The sequence below is a fragment of the Eublepharis macularius genome, chromosome 18 (assembly GCF_028583425.1).
Source record: "Eublepharis macularius isolate TG4126 chromosome 18, MPM_Emac_v1.0, whole genome shotgun sequence".
Taxonomy (NCBI): Eukaryota; Metazoa; Chordata; class Lepidosauria; order Squamata; family Eublepharidae; genus Eublepharis; species Eublepharis macularius.
The window spans coordinates 40,405,229-40,429,432 of NC_072807.1; the positions used below are offsets into that span (position 1 = coordinate 40,405,229).

The 24,204-nt window shown below is 46.9% G+C and overlaps 1 protein-coding gene across 6 annotated transcripts in view; it reads right to left on the reverse strand.

The window, feature by feature from the left end:
• The window catches only part of TCF12 (transcription factor 12), a 117,462-nt gene that overhangs the window by 73,642 nt on the left and 19,616 nt on the right, over positions 1 to 24,204 (reverse strand). For 3 of the 6 annotated variants that reach the window (XM_055002708.1, XM_055002710.1, XM_055002709.1), the window contains exons 4-6: positions 13,249 to 13,322; positions 8,064 to 8,132; positions 3,501 to 3,603 (exon numbers count right to left, since the gene is read on the reverse strand). In XM_055002708.1, coding sequence (XP_054858683.1) covers positions 3,501 to 3,603; positions 8,064 to 8,132; positions 13,249 to 13,322 — 246 coding nt within the window. The remainder of the gene's footprint in view (positions 1 to 3,500; positions 3,604 to 8,063; positions 8,133 to 13,248; positions 13,323 to 24,204) is intronic. The other 3 variants (XM_055002712.1, XM_055002713.1, XM_055002711.1) reach the window with 1 other exon arrangement.

Below are 24,204 nucleotides of genomic sequence, written 5' to 3' on the forward strand. Positions count from 1 at the left end.
CAGAAGCACCTGGCAACTGTTTCCTGTCTCTGGCTCAAATTTAATCCTTCCCAAATTCCAAGTGACTTAAAATAGGATTAAGCCAAAAGTCAACTTTGCTGGCCGTGCAAATCACTGAGACAGGAAACCACAGCAGCCATCCGGGCACTTTTCAGAAGAGCATCGTTTGTTTCCCCGGAGACGCTGCCGGGCTCGCGCACACTCAACACATCCTCTGCGCTGCATCACCGACGGGCCCACTGGGAAGCCTTCCCTCCATGCGGCACCTCACATGTCGCGTCCGTCTTTCAAGCCCAACAAAAGCAGTGTTAATACACAGTAGAATTATCATTTGCCTGCATGGGCTAAAAGCCCGAAAGGCATCCGGGCATTAGACTTGACTCACAGGCTGAACGGAGATGCGGATGCAGTTCTAACTAACAGGACTGCATAAACTTTGTACATTAGAAAAACTCTGCCGGGACTTTCGCTGAGCTCTAGCCAGCTTCTGCCAAGTGGGCAGCTGCAACAAAATGCAGCAGGCTGCAGCTCTTATTGGGCAACCTAAAAATAGAGGTGTGCCCACCCTTGTGCCAGCGAAAAGCCACCTGCACCCGGGCTCTCCAGTCACCCTCTGCGCGAGAGGGAGCACCCGCAGGGGCAGTCATGGTAAGAGGCATCTGTGCCAGGCTTGTGTGAGAAGAGGCACCGATTCCAGAGGGGCACCATCAGTCTGTTTCAAGCCCGGGCCATGCTAACGGCATTCTCCGGTACCAGAACAATTTCAGCGACGTCTCCTGGACTGCCAGGGAACTCATGCTCTCACACTGACATCAACAGGATAATTCTGGAATTAGGAAGGCACACAAATCAGTTCGACCGAATAGCTGTACTTCCTCTGACAAAAGCACTTCAAAATGTCTAAATGAGTATTAAAACGCATCTTTTCTGCAGCAAATTGTTCATTATTGAATCATTACCAACACATGTGATACAGAATTTCTAGCTTCTGCAGCTTACAATGTCATTAAAGTGTTTGAGAACTCCATCATCAGAGGCAGGGGCAATTCATAAACCACTATCTTCCCAAGCAAACATGCTTATGGGGGAACATAATAGACAAAACCAACACCCCGCTGACATACAATTCTCTTCTTAATAGTGCCTGTATGCCATGAGACAAATAGTTAAAACCTGAGACAGTAGCATATTTAATGTAATACAATTTTGAAAGCTGCAAGGAAATGTCGCTAGGCTTTGGCAGGGAAATGGGATAGAACAAATAAATGCCAAGCACCAAGACACAAAACTAGGACCCTCAAAGCCACATAACTGATGCGGCGTACATAAACCAAGATCAACCTGCCAGGTGTGTGTGTCAAAATGTACACCCCCCCCCCAAAAGTTAGCATTCAAATTTGCCACAAAAAGAGTAGAAAACAACACAAACACAGAAAACAACAAAAACCTTTTGGTACGAACTGCAGTCTAAAGAAAGCTTTTATCCGCTACCTGTAAGAGCGGATTAAGGGGGGCATTTTTGGGAATGAAGTTTCCAAGTTAGGGTGCCACAGGTGAAAAGTTGCTCCTAAGGACCTCAGAGCGGGAGGTCACCTGGTCAAAGGCACTTCCAAGATGGGTCATACCCAGAAGCCAGCAGGAAGCCAGCCCAAGGATTAGGTACTCTCATTTACGTTCTTGTCCACAGATACTTGTTATTCCTCCAACAAAAGCAGCCATTTTAATGCTAATAACTAATGTCTCTACTAATGGATACCTGTGACTATCTGGACACATGAGCAAAGTGAAATATTGGAAAAGATATACCCCTTCTTTAAATGGCAAAATAACAAGAACAGGAGACAACAGCACAAAACCCCAAGAAGTTAACTTAAAGCGCACAATCCTTTAAAGTACAAGTCAGAGGCATTACATCCAGGTCTCAACGTACAGCCGAAAAGACACACGAGACAACGATCATCACGGTGCTCCAGAGAGGCAGGCCTGGCTCTGACCTGCGACGGGTGGGGGGATGGAGCCCCCTTCTATCCTAGCAGCCTTCCTCTCCTCTCCACGTGTGCCAGCTTGAGCGCATGCCATGAGTGAACAAAGGCTGGAGGTATTTGAAATGAAAAGGTGGCACCTGAATTTGATTCCGCTATAAATGTTACAATGACACAACAGGCAGAGTGCAGCCCATAATACCCTTGAACACACCAGTTGTTCACTTCAACAGAAAGCTCTTAAAAGTTTACATCTTTGCATCAGAAACGTGTATTTTTACAAAATCAGGTGACTGCTTTTTGATTTTTACATTTTTCCTTGCTTTGTTAAATAAATGTAACTCCTTTTCAAAGCACAGGGCTGAAAATAATCAGCAGTCCTGCAAAATTACACGCACCTCAGAGCTGTTCCCCGCACCCCACCCCGCCACATGCCATACAATTAGGAGCAAGCAGCAGGCTCAGCCCTCTCCCCCGGACTGACCCCCCCCCCCTGCAGAAACACGCCTCCCCAAACCAGGAGACACAGAACTCCTTTGACAGCAGACCCTTCACTGGGCTGGGCAGTGAACCCTGGGAGAGGCAGGTCCATGCCCCCAAGTAAGGAAGGTGACTTGGCGTGCCCTGGTTCAGACATTACCTTCTGGACAGGGTGAGATGACTGGCGGAGAAAGGCGCAACTGTTGGCTGAGCCTGATCTTATTAGGGGAGGAGGCTGGCATTCCAAAGAGGATACTGGTTTTGAGAAATAGTTACAAATGTTTAAACCAGTTTTCCGCTGCCAAACATTCTTACGGACAAACTTCAGGTGGGCAGCTGTGTTCACAAAAAGCCTATGCAGAACAGCACAACTGCCCACTTGCCATGGTATTTGTGAAACACTAAAGAAAAAGCACAGGAAGAGATCTTCAGAAACACACCAGGATTTTTGTACTTACGCAGCCCACTTAGGACTCCCACGGCAGTTTTCTTGAAGAACAGCAGCAGCAGCTACAGGACTGGGTTCTTCTCTCGTGTCTATGACCCGAGTCAAACGCCAGTTTAACAGACAGGTGCGTTATAAGGAACGCCTAGTCCTCCAGACAGAAACTAAATCTATATTGCTTCACGGCAATTTGCAGTACAACTGCTACTTTTTAGAGCCCCCCTTTTACCCAACCGTAAAGAAAGGCCTCCATCCTCTTAAGACAAGAAAAATAATCTAGTTTCAACATGCTTTATTTTCAAAAACATACATAATCAAAACTAAACTGCTGGCAACAACCTAACACATATATTAACCTCTGTATTTTGAACAAGCACAGAAACTGAATGCCGAAAGAAACCCTTCGGGACTCAATATCTGGTGCCTGGGTCTCTTTCCAAGTCATGACATAATTCTCAGAAGAAAACTTGCCTGCCACGAGAAATATTCTAATTTTGCAGGAACCTCAACCATCCACCAAAAAAGGGGGCAGGGAATGGTCTCTATGGCCAGAAAAGCTTTGAGGAGTAACTTGCAACACATCACCTACTTACCCATCAGACTGGAGTTCGTGAAAGGGGTCGGGGACAGTCCTTCACTGGGCCCTAATCGATTATCATTCAAGTGATCGCCATAAGGAGAGCTGTCTGTAAAACCCTATGGGAAAAGAACAGATATTTTAAGAAGTTATTTGCAGCCCCGCCAAATGAATTCAATGACACCCTCCTAATTAACTGCAGCGGGTCATTCTTCTTAAAGGTGGTTTTCGTATCTGCGTATCATGGACAGAAACATATCCAACCCCCCCCCACACACACTACAGTGGTGCCACTTTTTAAGCCCCCCCCGCCCCCCCCCCTAACTGCGGCCTCCTCCGCGTGGCGAACTTCATACTGGGCTTTCTGAGCATTCAGCCCAGGAGGATCAGGGGTCTGCTCTGCTCGTCAGTTCAGGCCCCAGGCGGCTTTAATTCTTTAATTCCACACCCTGAGGGAGGTCAAACCACAGTGGCGTCTGTTTTTATTTCCGCACTAAAAAAACGCTCCATTTCTTCTGCAGGTTTTGAGGACACGTCAGTCTCGTCGGCTGACGGTTTCCTCAGGTTCTGTCAGTTTCCTCAGTCGACTGCTTAGGAAACTTACAAGGTTTTTTTGTCCTTTTTTAAAAAAATGGCACAAACATTGCAGATTGCAACCTTGCTGTTAATTGTTTTTTTTAACTGCCAGAAAAGAATGGACAGAAGTAGAGGAGGCCTAGATGAAAACTTTGAAATATCAAGTGGGATTCGGGGCTCTCTGCAGAGCTCTTGTGTTGGCCGCACTGCAGCACCCCCCCTCAGCCCCTCCAGCTGCCAGGGTTTTTTTTCTTTAAGGCCCCAACATTGCAAGGCAGCTATTTCAGTTTTTTTTAAATCTCAGGAAAAAATGGATTAGTTGCTACTCAACAAATCAGGGTGCAAGGGAAGAAAGGGGAGGGTGAAAGGCAGGGCCAGGGACAGGCCTCGCACTGACGGAAGCATTCTGCGCTTCAAAAAAAGCCCTGGTTTGACTTTGCCGGGGGGGGGGGATGGGGGGACGACGACCGACATCAGGGTATATGTGCAGGGTGAAACGCTGAGGAAAGACAGGAAAGACCAGTTCTGCAGCAGATTTAGCCTTCCGCTGTTCAGAACATTAAAAAGTCTAGGAAGCAGTTTTGAGACTGAACTGGGGTATTTTGACCATGCGTGTAAAACTCGGGAGAGAAATCGATGCAGTTTGGGGCCAGAACCGATGAGAAGCCGCATGCAGAAAAGACCTATGGAATGATAAGCTGGAGGCTGCAAAAAGGTCAATGACACCATTTAACAGGCCTTGGAGAACGAAGCCTGGAGCCGTGAGAGAGGGCCTCCATCCAAACCAGCACGGAGCCTCCCAGGCTAGCTGTGAGCCTCTCCTGATGGGAAGAGCAGCCCCCAAGGGCCCAGGGCGTCTCCTGCCTTCTCTCCAGCTACCAGGTGTGTGCCCAGGTGGCTCTGACTGCACTGGGTCACATTCACCCCTTGTTATTTCGGCCTCTCCCTTTCCCTCCCCTGTCGGCTGCCCCACTGCCAAAGACTGAATGGTAAATTCATTTGGGGCGAGGACAGGCTTCTTTGCAACCAAAGTCTGTAGGCTGCTGTGCATATAGTGATGGGGCCTAATAAAATGGCCGTGCCAGCTACAGAGGGTTAAACTAAGGCCCCAGTTCCACCATCTGTCCAGCAACAAAAAAAGGGCTGGCACTCTAGCATCTGTTTTGGTTAGCCCTGGGAACTGGAAGCTCTAACTTTAGTCCAATAAAGCAAAGGAACCATCTAACAGGAATGCTCCATAGACTAGCCCGTTCCCATAACTATTCAGTTTATTCTCTCCAATTCAAAAAGGGTGCCTTTCCCCAAGACGACAGGTTGGGAGAGGGAGAAAGTAGAAAGCAGAGATAAGAAGGTTTCAGAGTCTAACTGAATTATCTTGCTCACGACACTGAACTCAGGTTTTGTAAATCTTCACTGAAGTATTGCTTAAAATGTCTGTTTCTTTAAAAATCTTTTCACCTAAGGCTAAGGAAGTTCTGAGAGAGGCTGAAGGAGGCCCAGAGCAAAGAGAAGCCACCCAGAATCCCCAGGGTAGTCTGAAATCATCCATCACGGAACATTTATCATTTTCCAGACGGTGGGCTTGCATTCAACTTGACATTAATGGGGCTGAAACGGACCTCACTATCTTTGCAGGCGTGCTGTCAGTTCAACCAAAGGGCTAGTAACTGAGGGCGAAATATCTGCCAAATCTCCGAAACTGCCTACGGATGCATGTCACAACTTTCCGCTATACTGCCTTAGCATTCATCTTCTGGGAGCCCCAGAAGATTACTCACTTTACCTACTCTCAGAACCAGCGATACACGTGTGACAGACATTCCAAAAAAATCTTAGTGACATTTACAACTTGCTTTCGACCACAAGGGTGGTTTCCTCTGGCGACCGTGACCTGGCCTCGTCTGCCAGACAGCCAGCACAGAGGAGCAGCTGCCCAGGAAACCAGACGCTCCCAGCCAAGGTCACCGTTGCCGTTTGCTTTATGTTGAACAGCAGCACAATATTAAAAGACTCTGGTCAACAAAATATGTTACACAGAACACATCTGCAGAGAAATGCTGATGTTTCCGTCGCTGTAATACTCAAGAACATTCCTTCGGCCATTCCACTGGACACCTGCACTAACTCTGTTAACAAATAATGCAGGAGACACAACCAAGGCTAGTTCACTACGCTTAGCTACAGAGGTGAGGGAAGTAAAGGACGAGAGGCAGAGGCAAGACCCTAGCTCAAACACAGCCAACGCACTTCACAGCAACGCAGTATTCCCCAAGCATACGGAAAAAAGTTCAAGAACGCCAACGAAGCTTGGCTGCTGGGCACACTTTCCATTTTATGCTCAGAAAAGTGCCATTAAACTAAAGCGCTCCTTTTAAAATTAAATACTCCATTTTCTACATGCCTCATACCACTATTGTAGAGTTAGAGATGACCAAGCTTGTAAATATAAGTGTGGTAGCCGGAGCACACAATACAAAACTCATGCAGGCCCTCCTCAAAGGGCTTACAATTGACTATCCAGATGGGAGAGGGGTTAGGAGCTGAAACCCAGAAGAGGGGATTCTGTAGTGGACAGTCATTTGACAATGCGGATATAGGTACTCTAGGAGTTCTTTAAGAAGGTTAACAAGCATGTGGGTAAGGGTGACCTAGTAGACATTACATACTTGGACGAGCAGCAAGCAAGAATAAACTGCACTTGCAGTGGAGGAGAGTAAGCAGTCCCCACAAAGACTGGTATTGGGGCTGGCGCTATTTCATTTGTTCATACAGTATCTGTATTTGGAGTGAGCAGTGCAGGGGCCAAGTTTACAGATGATACCAAATTATACAGGATGGTGGAAACCCATGCAGATCACGAAGAGCTCCAGGAGGCTCTCTCTAGGCTGGGTGATCTGGAAATCATGGAGTAAGTGAGTTCAAGGCAGGCAGGCACAAGGGGATGTGCGCTGGAAGAAAGAAACTCAGCTCAGAAAGAACATAGGAAATTAGGAATGGCCACTGTGAGGGGAAACATGCTCCAGCCTAGCAGTCCCAGGAACATCCAGGGAGAGAACTCCCAGGCCTGAAGGACACCACACATCCAGCACCCCACAAATGCCTGCACTCAACCCCACTCGCTCACATGGTCTCAGTGTGGCTCCCTAAGCCTCATGCTGCAGAACTGAGCCAAAGGATGCCGACAACCTAGAGTCAGCCCACTGCTCTGCAGCTGCCACAGTGAAGAAGAGCAGAGCAAGAACCAGAAGAGACAGATGTAATAACAACAGTGTGCTTATATACTGCCCTTCTGGACGGATGAGTGCTCACTCTGAGCGGGGAACAACGTCACTGTTGTTATTATCCCCACAATGCAGCTGGGGGGCTGAGGAGGGGCTTGCCCATGGCCGCCTGCTGAGCTCACGGCAGTCATGGGATTCCACCCAGCAGAGTGCTGATTCACAGCCCAGCCACTCCACCACTACGCTACAGCAGCATACCACCACCACCACCCTGCTGCCACCACCCCCATTCAAACTTGTGCCCTCTTCTCAACTGACTGGGACTTCTGAGCCCTTCTACCCCAGCTGATTCTTGGCAAGCGAGTGAACAGAGTGAGTGCATGCGAGAGCAGCTTATACCCGGCCCACTCCAGGCTGTGGAAGGCTTTGTGGACGGGGGCGCTAACAAAACACTGGCACCAAAAGGGGGACTGGAGCATAACATGCTCTGCCCAAAACCAGCCGGCCAGGCGGGCAGGAGCCAGAAGCTCCCCTGCGTTCCCTCTGGCTCTGCAGCTGCCTTGGTGAAGCAAACATCACTGGGGGCTGCAAAGCCCTTCTACGGCAGGATCTCCTCCCTCGCTAGAACTCTGCACCCCCTCTCCCTTCCAGGTGTCTAATATATCTGCTCCACGTTCCAGGGAGGCCGTTCTACAGCTGGAGAACCACAGATTTAGTACCTCACACAGTTCAGAAAAAAAAACTGCAAGCAAATCATTGCACACATTGCCAACATGCCCCACCTCCTCGTGTTTCAGCTTTTCAAGGGCTGTTGAGAGATCTGAGCTTTTTCCAAGGAGACTGCCGTTTTCCTGAAAGTGAGGAAATGTTCAGAACTGTTAGGACAGGGTTTTAAAAGTAAACAGTTATCACCATATTTTGTACAATATTACTTAAACGTGGAGACATTTGTTCTTGAATAATTATGTCCCAATAAAGAGGGCTTGCCAACCTTTTCAGTCTTGAGTTGTTTCCTGCAGTCGGGGAAAAAGTGTAGAAGGCTCAGCCAGTCTTCTACACTTGCTAGGAGCGTGGGCACTGCCCCCCCCCCGCCCCGAGCGCTTTGGTGAGTCTGAGACAACATTAGGGGCAAGAAGAACACCCTATCCAGCCTCTGATCTCCGGAAGAGTTCACACCCGAAGCGGCCACCTGGCTGCAAGGAGATCCCCATGGAGGCAATGAACACCTCGGCCTTCCTCCGTGCAGCTCTACATCTGAGAGACCCCTAAGATGATCTGGCAAGAGACAGAAGCAAGCCCACTCTTCTGCCCTTCTCTCCACAGGCAGGATTACTCAGGGCTTAAGCATCCAACAAAATATGGAATATACTGACTGCACTGCAAATAATTCTCAGAGTCCCTGTGTGGACGCTGGAGAAGCAGGATCCGACAACAGGCATGGTAGGAATACGCCTTCAATGGAACTGAGCATGCCGTCTGCTGCATAACGCAAGACTCTTTCATTGCCCTTGGCCTGAAAAACTGTGGGGAGGAAATGGTATTGGCTTCCCAGGGTGCTGCGCACCACAAAATTCAGTCAAACAACTCTGATCTTTCCTGAAGATCCAGGAAAGAAAGGAACCTTTTCCCTGCCAAGAGAGGGTGTGGGGAGAACCTGAGAAGGCAACACACAGAACTGACACTCCATCTTGAATCTGAACTTAATTCTGTTGTTTTCAAGACAAAGGAAACGAGAACGGGTCCAGCTGGAGCAACAAAATCTCATTTAGGGGCAAATTAAATGTTCTACCCAAGCTTGTCCATGACACGCTCACGGCCCTCCTTCCACCGGCACCCTCCAAACACAAGCAAGGACAGCTTCGAGTCTGGATCCCACCTAGGGTGCGGGGGATCCTGGGAAGAGGTCAAGCGAAGCAAGGGTTTAGCAGACACGTGGAGAAACACAGTATGTGTACCTCACTCGGAAAACTGGTCTTTTGGAACAAAACAGTAAAAAGCTAAATACCTCCTAAAATAAAGCCCTCATAATATGGTTTCGTGGCTGGATTGCAGTTCAGCCCTCTGCTGGTGCAACGTCCGCTCCTGCCCTGAGTCCTGCAGGGGCCATGGGTGAGCCCCTCCTCTCGGCCCAGCTCCCCACCTGGACTGTGGGCATAACGCTAACACTGACTTTGTCCACTGCTCTGAGGGGGGCACTCACCTGTCTAGAAGGGCGGTGTATAAGCAAAGGTATTTTTATATGCCTCCTTCATACTTGAAGAGTCTGTACTGAGCTACTAAAAACGTCTATTAATAGATTTTTCGAAGAAGATTTACTTAGAGGAGCATCTGTTAATCTTATGACTACTTCACACAATACACTTTCATTACAAGGTTTTCTGAGATATACATTTTAACAGTTATAGTACCCATAAACTATTACATCATACGGATTCCTATGCTTTTGTAATAATGACGTCCAATGTTTAGACATTAGACTTTTGGCTCATTTATTATTTGAAGTACCGTGGACATCTGGGAAAATTTTCTCTCCCCGTCAGGCACTAACTGGGGAAGGGAAGCTGCACTACCGATGACACCCTTGTGGGAGCTTAGTGCACCTAATGCTGCTTCCCTGTGTCTGCTTCGCTCCACCTTTGCGTCCGAACCAAGAGCACTCTCTTTTGAGCATCCACACGACCTGTGACTGGGTTTAATCATCCACTTTGCAGGTTTTCCCTGCTTTGCTCCCATTTGCTTTAGAAAGAACACAAACAAGCCTGTCTTGCGTCTCCGAGGTGCGCCGGTCGATTCTGCCACTTGTGAGAGGGGTCCACGCAACGACGGTGGCCCTTCTCCCTTCCACCGCAGAGCTCAGAGGGATCAACATTTTTTGCTTCTATCAGGATTAGCCACTTGGCCAGTCACAACTTAAGATCCGGTCAACTGAACTATCAAATAGGGGCCAATTATTTTTAAAGTATTAACTTCATTAGAACAACAGAGATAAGTGATGTATTAGCAGGATTAACACTGATGCTAATCACAAAAACAAAGAAGCAATTCGTTCATTGTAAACTAAAAAACTACGTTACAAATAAAGTAACAGCAGCTATTTAAAAAAGGAGTCTGCTTTGAAAGTCCGTTGTGCTAAACAGGTAGTAAAGCCTAAAGTTATAGCAGGCGGCCATAAGGAGAAGCTTCGCTGTGCCCTGAATGCTGCAGGGCTAGGCTGCTAAAACGGTCCCGCCCTCCAGGTGGGTCAGACTCCGAAGGCTGTTCAGGACCTGCTTTTCTATAAAACGCAGCTGTGGAGGGGCACGAATAGCCCAGATCACCTGCACTGCTTCCCCACCTGCTTCCAGGTTCCGTTCAAAACAACCATTATGACCTTTACTGGCCCCAAATTGTTTGGCACCAAGTAAGGTGCTGCACGGAGCCGGAAGGGAGGCGCTGTGCACACGCTTGGTAGGCCAAAGGCCCCGAGTTCAGTTAGAGGATGTCCAGCACCCCCAAAGGAAAGATCTCCAACCACAGGCACTAAGAAAAGAGTGCTGCTATTTTAATATCTTTGTACAATGTTTTCAATGTTTTAATGTTGTTATCCGCCCTGAGCCTGCTTGCGGGGAGGGCGGAATATCAATACGATTAAATAAATAAATAAAATAATAAACCAGGAAGCGCCTGGAGAGCCAAAGGCAGGCAGCGTGGACAGTGCCGGCCCCGGTGGGCCACTTTCACCTGTCCGGTCGCTCGCAGGAGCCTGCGGGGTTTTAGCTCCTGGTCTGGTCTGGCGTTCGTTGTTGCTGATCATCCACTGAAGCGTTTTCAGTGCTACTTTTGGGTGGCAGCCGCCTCAGAAGCCTTTGACCGAGAGGCAGAGTGAAAATCTTACAGACAGGGAGCAAGCGGCCTTCGCTAACCAATGACAGTAACGAATGAAACAAACCGAGGCCTTCTTTCTTGGAATGCTGGCTGCCATCAAATGATAAGCAGCCAGCTGACCATCTGTGCTGTTCAAATTGACTGGCAAGTCATCCCTGTATCTCTTGGAGCGGGAGACTTTGCCGTGGAAGGAAGTTACGTGAACCTGAGCTGACGGTTTGCCTGCTCGAAGGCTTCTCAGAGCTGCTGCCCTTAACATGCACAGAACCCTGCTAACTCAGATGCCAAGGAACTGATGCCTTGGGCCCCCCGCAGTCTTTACAAGATGACCTGAAGGCCTTTTCCAAAGAAACAACCAGCAGGCCTGACAGCAGAAGCCCCTGAAGGAGCCCTCTTCGCAGGAGGCAAGGCCGGAGAAGGCAGTGGAGCCAGGCAGGCTGAGGAAGGACAGCCAGCACCTATCCACAAGTCTGTCACAGTACCCCCTGCCACATGGTGGTCTCCAGCTCTTCCCACACATGCCGACTGGGTGCAGAAGTTTCACTCCCATGACTCCCAGGGCCAACAGGCACAGATGTTTCATGCCTTACCTAGAGAAGGCAAGCACCTCCAACTACGGCTTACCATGGAAAAAGGAGGACAAGTATCCTCACCACAAAAGGAAAAGAAAAACCTGTTTGTACTAATGTAAAGATCCAAGAACAGGCCACAAAATGTACACAAAGTGTATAAAACTTTACCCACGCAAGTCTACTGCATTCAAAAACCAGAGAAATGTAAAAATATTAAGGAAAGCTCTCTACAGCAAATCAAACATGTCCATTCAAACTGCATTAAAGCTTAAAACACTGGATAGTTAAAACATCAGCCTAACTCAGGCAAAGCCTTCAAACACAGAACTCAAAATGCAACAAGCAGCTGCCTATAAGAGGCTATTTCAAAGAGAGTATTAAATTATCATAATCAATTATGCCACTACCATAACCCTGCGCTCAACAAAGAGCTGCATCCGGGGCAAACCAAGTGAATTGCCACGGTTGCTTATCAGCCACATGGTCTTCCTTTTATAACCGTGGCTCCCAAGTCCACGCGGTTGCCCGCTGGCGGCCTGGGCTCACCTCACGGGGACGTTCTCAGACTCAGGCAGGGAACGGGGAGCGTCTGAAGGCAGATGTTAATTCACCCTTTCTCTGGATTCTGCCCCCCTCCCTCAATCTTACAGAAACAGGATTCAACCCATCTACAAAAGTAGCAAGTCCCCTGGCTCAGCCACCCACCAAAGAGAACTCTCAGAGGCCTCTGGGTGGCAGAGACGTTTAGAGCCCTGCGCGACTTCAGGGGGAGAAAAGTACGTGCCGCCCAGATCTGAAGCTTCCAGTGTTGCCCCTGGGCGGAGAGGGCTTTCTCCCTTACAAGCTGAGCGGCCGCCTCCTTTGCGGCAACAACTGGAGTAAGCTGCGCAGGCAGTCGCTCTCTCGAAAGGAGCCCTTGAGCTTCACTAAAGCAGAGATCATTTTTATTTGTAAGCGTGAAAATCAGGGGTGCTCCAGCAGACAGCTGTACGCTCCTGATCCATCACCTACTAAAGCGTTTAAAGACAGATACTATACCACTTGCCCTGACCTGGGTGGCCAAGGCGAGCCTGATGTCACCAGATCACAGCAGCTCAGCAGACTCGTCCCTTGGACGGGAGAGCAGCCGGGACACCCAGGGCTGCAACGCAGAGGCAGGCAATGGCACGCCACTCCTGAAGGTCTCCTGCCTTGAAGACCCTACGAGGCCACCGTAAGTCAGCTGCAGCTTGATGGCACTTTTCACCATCAGCGGATTACTGATCATCTACAGAGCACAGAATTACTACCACCGGAGTGTACCGCTGAACAGCCCTTCCGTGTTCTGTTAAGTCACCCACAGTGACTAACATCAGTTCATTGCTCATTTGTTCATGGCACACCTTTTTTGCCAGCTGAAGAATCAATTTCTGAATCAGGAGCCACTTCAATCATTCAATGCATACCGAGTGTATATTTAACCTGCGAGCAAAAACCTCTCCGCAGCCACTCCTGAATCTGCCCATAACCAACTGTCCAATTATGCTCTTACCCTTGCAGGTTCATAGGATGGACTGGACTGACCACTCGTTCCCCAAGACGCAGCACTTGCCCGTTCTTCCATACCTAACAGTGGAAAGAAAGAGCACAGGGTATGACATCCAATGCAGAGGTCCCAGAGACACCAGGGGCAGAATTCCACCCCTGAGCTGCTCAGACAAAGCATCGTCTACCAGGAGGGACCTCAGGGAAGATGACGAGCCCCCCTTCATCGGCCCTAAGATTTGGAAGGCAAGAGGCAAGCTGCGCTCCTTCATGCAGGGGGTGACATTCCGGCTATCGTGCCTCTTGTACAGCTTTCCAATCCTTTAAAAAACCCACTCAGTACTGCTAATTCACTAGCCTATGGAAATTATTTTTCCCCAGGTATGACAAAACACTGTATTTTACCTTTCAGTCTACTTTCTGCTTTTCAGTGGACAATTTTAAGCTCGTGCCTTTAGAAAAGACTGAATTATTAAGACTTCTTCTAGATGCTTTCTATATACTGGTTTTGGAATTCATATTCCCCAGTCATTTTTATTACTTCAATGACCCCACCATAATAAAGTACATGATTTCAGCTGCTTTTCTCTGATTCCACATCTGTTTTTATATGACAGCACGTGCACCACATTCAGCTTTGTAGGCATGCAGACACTACTTGCCCTAATCGCCCTTAGCGCTACCATTTTCTTTCTTATTGCGACATATCTAGCACTTATTTTTTCAGCGAGCTTTCTACTACAGTATCTTTCACCCAATTAATTATGGTCATTAAATTTTTTGGCGTATTCTAGTTAACATTATTTTTTCAGTGAATACGGCATCATACGTAATACAATCTCATCGGCCATTCTCTCGTCTACTCACCCAGTTTGGAGAGATTCTTGAGGCACTTCATCATTAATATACTTTCTGTCCCCACTTTAGTCATTTAGAAACAAACACTGCGGATCTGAGGGGCGCCCGTTTGCACCCCACACTTGGGACTAAAGGGCTTAAACGCATGCATCGCGAGGGAGGGGGTCGTGCCTGCCACACACACCACAGACACTTGTGTCCTGCCTGCAGTCCCAGACACCCTCTTGCGGGCGTCTCTTTTGCATAAGTATGAAGAGTTCTTTCTACATGCCTGGGCTCACAAACCACACGAATGGTATCTCACAAGTAGTGTGGAAACCAACTGCAATATAGAGCCTATACACGTTGGATTTTTTCAGCTGCAGGCACTACACAAGTGAGGTAAAATGACCACTCAAAGATGTCTGGTAGGCTCGGAGAACACACTCACAATAGGCAGGGTGCAAACCATCTCACCATTCTGTGAGACTGTCCCTGGCTTTCTCCCTCTTGACCACCTCAAAGCTACTATGTTTTCTTCAGTAAGGGATTGTGCCAAAGTGCTTGGAACAATTTACAATTCATTTTTCCTAATTTTTTCTTTCTTCCTTCCCCTCTTCACAAAACACCAGTATAACCAAGAATGTGTGAGGGGACAGTGCTGCGTGCAGACAGAGAGGCCTTACTATTGTTTTCTACCCAAATGTTCAGTTTGTGTCATTCTGAACACCCTACTGCATCCACAACTCCACCTCAGCAGAGCAAAACAGAAATAAAACAATGCACAAAGTACTCTTGGCAGCGAAACCAACACAATCTCAACCAAACAAGCAGCTTCCATAACTACACAGTATTGTGGTTTTATTCTGCAATCTATACAAATTGGTATCAAAGATCCGGTACCTAATATGTCCAAGATCTAAGTTGCTTATCCTCCTTCCAGAAGAGGCCGGGCAGATGCTTCATGCCAGTTTTCAGAAGCTCCAAATGTTAATATTCAGCACACTGGTTTATTTATTTATTTACTTCACTTATATCGTGGCTTTCTGCTTGCAGGGACCTAACATGACTTACACTGTCCTCCTTTCCTCCAAGTTATCCTCACAACAGCCTTGTTAGGTTGACACGGCTACAGTTAACTGCACAGTTTCATTGTGATGAATTCTGAGTTATTAATGCTTTTATGAAAAAAAGACATTCCCTTACTTGTTCGGAACCGCCCAGTGAGTTAATGGTTTGGTCCTAGAGAAAATGTGAAGTAGCGTAATGCTTTTACACAAGGGTAAAGACGCTCAGGTCCAAGATTCTGAATCAGCAGCTCTCTTGGAGCAGAAACAAATGCTTCACACGTAGTTTGGTTTCTATCCACTCCAGAATCTTTTTCCTCGTGCTCCCAACATGTCTGCCATGCTCACAGCAGTGAGTCAGTTTTCCTTCTCCTGCACCAGCCCCTCCCACTGTCAGGAAAATCAAAAACAGAGACACCCAGACTAACCTATACACTGGAAGGAATCCACCTACCCCCAAATGTCAGAAATAATTTTATTTAGATAAGGAGCATTTCCGGCATGTACAAATGGGGCCTGGTATGGGTCAGACTGCAATTACTAACATCATGACTAAGTGCCCAGTACCAAGCCCCGCACGCCATTTACAGCCGGCCATTATACAAACTGTCCCTTCACTCGTACCACCTGGATTCTGTTCTTTAACCAGATCCTGAGCCATAAGGCGATGGCTCCGTTACCTCCGTGACTCCTACGCCTGCTCAGAGACCTTTGGCGAGCGACTGCGTTAAAAGCTTTCTGGAAGTATAGGAGGCCTACGGGCTCGCTTCCCTCCACCTACCTGTTGACACTCAAAGGACTCTCCAAGGCCGGGAAAGCAAAACCTGCCGGAGCTGTGCCAATTCTCCAGTAGGGCTTGTTTTCTATATTTCAACACAATTCTAGCTTAATAGGACTGTCAGTTTACCTAAAATAAAATTCCAACTAACAGGTTTGTAATGTTTTGGATCCACAAACAATGCTTTTTGAAAAGCTGGAGGCACACTCGTTTTCTTTCAATCTTTCACTGATTTACAGTTTTCTTCCTAAACTTGGCTAGCTGTAGAAAGTTGCTAGGAGTCCAGACAAAGAACAACGCATCCATGTTGACACTCACAAGAGATTGGCCTAATGAAGACAGAGAAAAATATGAAACTGAGGATGATCTCCTCAGAAACTGGTGATCATAATAGCACCACCTGCTCAAAAGGCCTGTCCAGAGTAAACTACCAATTCGAACTCGGTGCCACAGGCGGCAAGGCCACGCGAGTCCCACCATTCCGTTGCAAATTATCAATCTGGTACAAGGGTGTGATTTTCCAACACTCTTTCCAGAGCCAAAAACCTCCACAACTTTGCCACATGTTGCAGCCAACAGCAATGCAGTAATTTTATTGTGCTTGAGCCAGGAGCGGAGGAAGCGTAACGGCTGGCACTGACAGAAAGAATCATCTCTTGACGCATCTCATTCTTTTCTTCCTCAGACAAAAGCAAAAATATTAGAAAAAAACTTTACTTGCCTGACGCTTATCAAAATCAATACTAACAGTCTAGCCAAAGATTAGGAATAAACATGTCCTAAGGTTTTGCATTACTCTGGCAATATACTTCCAACTTCAAGCTTGGCCCCAGAGGGCCACTCAAAAACTCCACACAGCAGGGCCAGGTATAGAAAGGTGGCGTGTCCCTACTTAACATGGGAAACCCACAGATCTTCTGAAAAATGCCAGGAAAAAGATTAGAGCGCTTAAGCCCCACCAAGGAAGTAGTATGTGCTCAGGCATCCCTCCCCCTCCCACCAAAATACACCATCTGAGATTCCACAAGACTATCATTAGCACACACAACGCATGTTTAAAAAAGAAAGGGAAGAAAGCATCAAAGGTGTAGGGGACAGGAAGGAGAGAAAACAGTCATGGGACAGAGATTCAGCAAGCCTAGCCAGCAAGGACAGATTCTCTTCATGACAGAGTTTGAGATCTTCAATTTCTTTCTCAAAATATAACCTAAATTTATGATCAACACAACACCACAACTCAGAAGGAAACCAGGCACCGTGAAGCAACTCCAGCCTGTTTCAGGAATTTCAGTGCCAATTGCTCAGTTCAACCCGCAATGTAGAACTATTTCATTAATCTCCTGTGATGAGGATCACATCTTCCTTGTTCCACACTGCTTTTCACACAGTAATTCCAAAAACGACCACATTCCCTAGGCAACTTCTAAGAGGTTTGTTTTTGTCTTATGTTATGAGAACAGCTGGCAGAAGAATTCAGCACCCACCAACCGGTCTGCACCGGGCAAGAGGTCATTCCAAAACCCACCCAAGTACAGCACAGTTTCATTGAACTTGTGTCGCTTCGTGGACTTGGGAATTCAGAACCAGAGTTCCTCACTGCCCTATGCAATCTGCTTGGAGACTGACCGACTTCCAAGGCCCTCTCTAGTCTCTTCAGAGGAGGCAACAACAGAGCAGCTAAGTCAAGAGACCGGGACGTCAAGGGGCCTTGCAGGCCGGAGAAAAGGCACCAATGAGCCACAGGGGCAGCCGAGTAAAGCAGCGACACCATCTACAGGGGCTGGGCAGGAAGAGAGCAGCGGCAGCAGCCAAGCTCAACAACAGTCACATGCCACTAGAATGATGGGAAAGTAAACTGGGAACAGAATAGACGTATAAAATAGATCTAACAGTATTAACTGCAGTTTTTCAAACTGATTCACTTAGAACCATTTAAACAATCATAACTCAGACATCACATTTACTTAATAACACAGAATGTTTCATTCTTCACTAATGGGGCCACGTGCCACGTACAAGACACTTACAATAAAATCAGCACTAAGACAACAGTGAACAATGAAAGGGAATAAGCTCCCCCGCCCCTTCCTGAGAGCTACATTTAAAAACTGTAATGTTCTTAGGATCAAAATAAAACCAGCCAAGTTAATCCATCTGACTTGGAATGTATTTATTATTCAGTATCTTTACATAATTACCCACTACAAAGAAGTAAAAACACATTGTGTAAGATTCTACACAATGGTGCCATGTATTCAGCACGACAGCTTTGCAAGCAGCCACCAAAATCTATTCTTCTTCTGCAAAACACGTAACTGGCTCCCAAGATGCTTTTTGGAAGCCCAGGGCGCTCGGAGACCGCTGGAAACACACGGTTCAAAGCTGGAAGCCCAAGCCATGTTTCTTACAAGCAGGCATGACTTCTGCACTCTTCTTAATAGTTGCATGGGCGCCCGTGTAGTGTGGTGGTGAGATGCTGAACTAGGATGGGGTGACTCAGGTTCAAATCTCCGCTTGCCGCGGTACTTACTGGCTGTTCTTGCGCCAGCCAGTTATTCTCTCTCAGCCTAATCTTCCTCACAGGGTTGTTGTGAGGATACAAATGGAGGAGGGGCGAACCATGCACATTACCAGAGCTGCGTGGAAACAGGGCAAGATAAAAATGCAACAAACCAATACACAAATTTTCACATTTAAGAGGAAACCCTTTGAATAATGCAAGAATAATCTCTCTCAGTAACATTTACTAACTTGGAGGACAATTTGTCCCCGACAATGCAGGGGCAAATTCTGCCACATTTAACGCATTTTCTCCCTTTTTGCAGGACTGTGCGCAGAATTCTTGGGGCTCATCTGGGGACTGGAACATTTTCTTTTGTATTTTCCAACTATCGAGGTGTGACAATCAAGCAAAGGCTACAAAGCTGCCTCTTAGCTAACAGGTCCTCCTCCAGGCTAACTTCATGACTGTGTTGCAAGTCCCAGGAAATTCCCTTTGAACAACGCGCAAGATCCTTCCCCTTTCTTCTCCATGATGCCTCCCTGACTCTGCACTTTATACTCCGTGATCCACGTGTGTTCTAGTGAACTCTGTGTGAATTTGGCTGCAGGTTTTTTCCTAGATGATGTGTAACTACACAGGTGCCCTTTCATTTTTGACAGCCAATTAAAAATAGTGGACAGTATCAGATAAATGTTCCCTAATTGTAGAATGGACCAAGGATGCTCTGCTCACTTAACTTTTCCTGTCATCTTGACTGATCTATATACCTCATCTTGCAGCGGAACACAGAGTCACTCTTGGCTAGGCAGAATGTCACAGGATTAAAAATATGGGTAATTAATTAATTAAATCTCAAAAACCAATCATAGTTTATCTGTGCTATCACATGAAAAAGATCTTAGATTTCTGCATAAGAAGGTATCACATGACAGTGCTAACCCAGAGGGCAGACCAGGGTTTTGGCTGGAAGAAATCTCATGAAGATCCAGGTGAGAAACTTACTTCGTAACGTGTGTTATGGGAACTTCAATGCATTTCACAGTAAATCTGACTGGCTTAAGCGAAGCTTTAATTGAGAAATGTTAGATTAGATGCTTGTTGCCTTTATCTCTTCCATCTTTGTAGGTTTTATCTTAATAAGCATTTATATTTTGGTATCTTGCTTTATTTAAAAGACCAGAGTTTATTTTAATTTAAAAAATCATTAAACTCTTAAGAGGAATCTGAGTGTCTCGGTGGGGAGAGTGCTGCACGAAGAACCCTATGGACAGTCTTTCTAGAAGGAGCAAAAGCTGTTTGCAGGTCCCACCTCAAGGTCTGGACGCTGCTCCGATAGAAGATAAAACCTTTAATCTGAATAGTTGGAAGCCTTTGTGAGACGCGAGCAGGCGCTCCATCGCAACTCAACACTTACAATCTGTTGCGCAGGTGAGGATGAGGAGATGCTCACAGACTGTTGGGAGCAGGCCTGGCGCTGCTGCGCGCCAGGATCTGCCAGCTGGGGATCTCTCGCCCACGCAGGGATGATTAGAAAAGGAAGGGGGCACCCAGGACCACCCCTAACACCACGTGCAGGGACTCAGCTTCAGAACAAAGCAACAACTCTTTTGGCTGCAGTGGAAACCGGGAATGCGGCCATCCTCAAAGGGCTTCTGCCGAGGCATCATTCAAGCGACCTGAATCACGGAGCGGGGTGGGGGGGCCTCCACTTGCTTTGGAACTTCCTCTGCATCGTCAAATAGCAAGGCTACATTTAATAGGTTTAACACCTCTTTACTTTCAGCAGAACAATTTTATGTTTGGGAGTCAACAGTTTCATTGTACATTTCTCACTGGGAAAGCTAAACAATTTCCAGTCAGCATGACCACATGTATAAGTCAAAATTAATTGCAAGTACTATTGCTGTAAACAGACCAGAGACTTCACTACTACTGCTATAAGCACGATCTTCCTGGGTCGTTCCTCTGTTGTTTAAGAGATCAGTCGTGGGATTTGTCCATGCTGTTTCAACTCTGTTAAATCTTTAAACCATTCCTTTCATTATTTCTCTTTGAACCTTGCAAATTGCATGTATATACACATTACATGTATACTGAATTGTCATGATATTGACTGTACTGACTCACACCATGCAATTCGCCTCGAGTCTCAGTGAGAAAGGTGGACCCTAAACGAAATAAATAAAATTAACAAGGAGGTGTCCTGCCCCAAGAAGCTTACTATCTAAACTTATGATAACCAAACTGCATGTTGAGAATAGCTGGCAAATTATATTAAAGCTAAACTACGTATTCAGTTCTTCGTCATGTCTGGAGTTTGAGTAGGGAATAATCTTCCATTCTGCTATGTTGATGCAACACAAACACCCCAAAAAACCTAGATCTGGGTTTCAGGGATCCCAAAAAATCAGGGGTTCCTGAAATCTGGGGAAATTTCTCTGATCTGGCTTGGCAAGACCAGAAAACCCTGGATTTATTTGGGTTTTATTTCCTACGGGGAAAACTATCCAGGAGCTATCCAGAGGAGTGGGGGGCATTTTTCAAGCAAACCCCATCAAATTGGCAGAGAACTTACTCCTAACTATACTCTAAAGACACCCCTCCCAAGTTTCAAGAAGACTGGACTCCCAAGGTCCAATTCTGTGGGCCCCTGAAGAAGGTGCCCCTTGCCACTCTCCTGCTGTTTCCTACGGGGGCAACATTTCCAAGCAGGATCTCAGGCAGAAACGCACGGTGGCCACAGGCACACTCCCAAACGCAAGAGGAAGCCCAAGGGAACCAAACTGAAGCAAGGGAATGGATGGAACCCCTGCAGAGCCAAGGAGAAGCAAGGGGACCAACATCACACCAGAGAATCATGTCAAAATGGCAAATTCCACCCAAATCACACTAAGCAAGGGACTTGCTGCAACTTAGCCCAACTGCATCAGGGTCACTCACAGACCCCGGGAAGACCAGGAGAGCGCCTGCACGGATTGGTCACTCCTCCCCCCTGCCTCACTCCTCCTCCTCCCCTCCCCTCCCCTCTTGGAAAAAATGTGGGAGACGCCCAGGAAGGAGCCAGCTTGATTTCCTGGAGAAACCCAGGTTTATCCAGGAGTCTGGATCTGGATACTCAGATTGGATCCAGGATTCTCTGATTCGATTCGGGCGGGTGGGGGGGGGAGAGGCCGGATTTAGCGGCATCAGCAAAAATCCAGCTTTTTTCTTCAATCCGAGCCCCAGATCGCACACCCCTGCCCAAAGCAGGAGCTGGCACCCCCAGGCCATCTGTCCAAGAAAACGGACTTTTTTTGCAACCCCTTTCACAGCCTGGGGCCTCACAGTTTCTGGATATTTCTGGGGTTTGTTGGGGGTGAGAAGAAGAAACAGTCAGATGCAATACTGCAATGCAAGTGCCCGCTGACACCAATGGAAGCAAGAAAAGAACGCACAGAGCAGACTGCCCATGACACACTTTTAAAAGCCTGAAAAATATATCTGAAGTAGGACTCTTAGCTGACAACAAGCTGTGAAAGACGGTACTTAGCCAGGGAATCAGGCAACAGGGTGGACAGTACAAGAAGAGGATGCTCTCTGCTTCCCTGGACACACGTCTGAGGTACACACACGATGATCCAAAAACTGATTACAAGACAGGAAATCCCTAGGGATAGCTAGCTTGCCACTGCATCTCCCACACGGGAGCTCTTGCTGCTCCAGATCTCACCCTGACTGAAACAAACCATCATTTCATCTCGTCGCAGCTTAGTGATGTGTCAGGCTGGCAGCTTCATCGACAACTGACTCAACATTTTAAAACCTAACATAATATTCTACTGAGAGTTAAATATAATGGGCCTATTTTCTGCCAGGTAAGCTTTCCTATTTTATACACCCAACTAATATCTTACCAGCCCCAGACATTAAAATACACAGCACAAGTATGCACAGCTGGTCTGTCTGATGAGATTTACACACTACATTGACCAGCCTTTTGGGAAGGCCTGCATGAAATATAGATAACCCTAAAATAATCCTAACCCTAAAAGCAAAACAGAAAAAGTGCCTGCATTTTACCCATCCTCCCCATGGTTTGCTAATACCTACAGCAGAAGCATGAAACAGTTTTATTATGGCCAAGATCCAAAGAGCTTCTTATGCTCATACAAGGGGCTGAACTCTAGCCCACTGGATTTTTTTTACTTTCTTTAAAGAGCTCACTCACATGTGACATCAAACTGCTTCAGAAACTCTCCCCAGTTCCAAATGCGATCTGCCATGCATCAAGGGTGCAGGGAGTGGGGGAGGCTCCTAGAGAACAGAAGTCTAAATCCTCCTTACAAGCTCATGGAATGAGTTCAACGGTGTAGAAGCCCTGGCCTTTCACTTGTGTGGGAGTCCTCCTTGACAGTGCCAGGTAGTGATGTACTCAAAAATATCTCAGAATCTGATCTTAAAACACAGCTTTCCCTGCTCAAATGCATCTTTCAGTTCCATTGCTTCTACATTAGGGGGGATATCTTACTTGCTTATTCTGTTTCATGGAGTTCTTCTATACCATCCAAGACGCTTGGGTGCAGTTGTTCCCTGCAAGCAGATGGGAGACAGCAACAAAATAGAATTTTTTAATTGTATCATCCCCTTATGCAAGGGGAGTTTACAGGCTCACAATCCTATGTCTTCCAAGAAAGTTAAGAATTAAAAGATTTCCAACTCTGTCCTCACACATATTACTTCGTACCTTTAAAAGCTTAAATTTCAGGGTGATGTGAAGACAGTTGATTACAGATACATGGACTACAAAATCACATGAGACCTGAGCATTATCATTAAAGAAACAAATTCCGCCTATATTTGACAAGGGCATCAATGGCTAGTAATGTTCTAGTTAGTGAATGTTAAAGGAGGGAGCTGTACCTTAAAAAAATTAAATTGGAACAGGAACGGCATTTGTTACACAATTCAATCCCGGGAGGAGGTCTGGCTCTGCAACTGCTCTCGCCTCCATTCCTTCCCCCCGCAGCAGGGCATTTTCCTGGCATTTCTTACAGCGGCTTGCTTTAAAAATAACTCTTCAGGAAACTTAATTTGGAATCCAATTACTACAGTTGTGAGTGATAAAATGTATTACCTACGTTTATAACAACAGAGTGGTCAGCGATTCTACCTTGCATGCAATTTCCTTCTTGCATAACTTTTCCTAAGCAAGGCACTCTTGCACCAATTAGAAGCGTCACAAAATATCTGGGTAACTCAGGCTAGCTGTTTCCAGCCCGTTTTGGCTCTCATTTTTTTTAACTTGGGGAGGGAGGCACGTGCATCTGTCATGAAGGTTCTGAGCGTTTTTAAAATTAGGGCGTGGCTCCACATTACATGTTTCTGCAGGTACAAGGATTTCCACAATATCCCTCCCCTCGCAGGAGCCCCAAACGTTTCCCAATTTTGTTACTGTGGTCCCCTTCTCCCAGGACCAGGATTGGGGGAGGGCATATGAGAAAATCATGCTTCATGGGGGGATATCTTTGGGCCCATGAAAGAATGTGTACAGATCCAACCCAAGGTGGACGCCAGTGAACCTGTTAACCTGCTCCTAAAACACAGTTCATCAAGGCTGATACAGACAGAATGCTGAAAAAGAAGCTGCCCGAGATGGGCCAGCAGCTACATGTCACATTTGGAAAGGTGCCCCTCCAGCGCTGCAGTGTAAGAAGGGGCACCACTGCACTGGCACGAACAGTTACTGGCTGCGAGAGTGTTCAAAGGAGGCTGCCTCTTGAATAGCGGAACCCTCCCCGT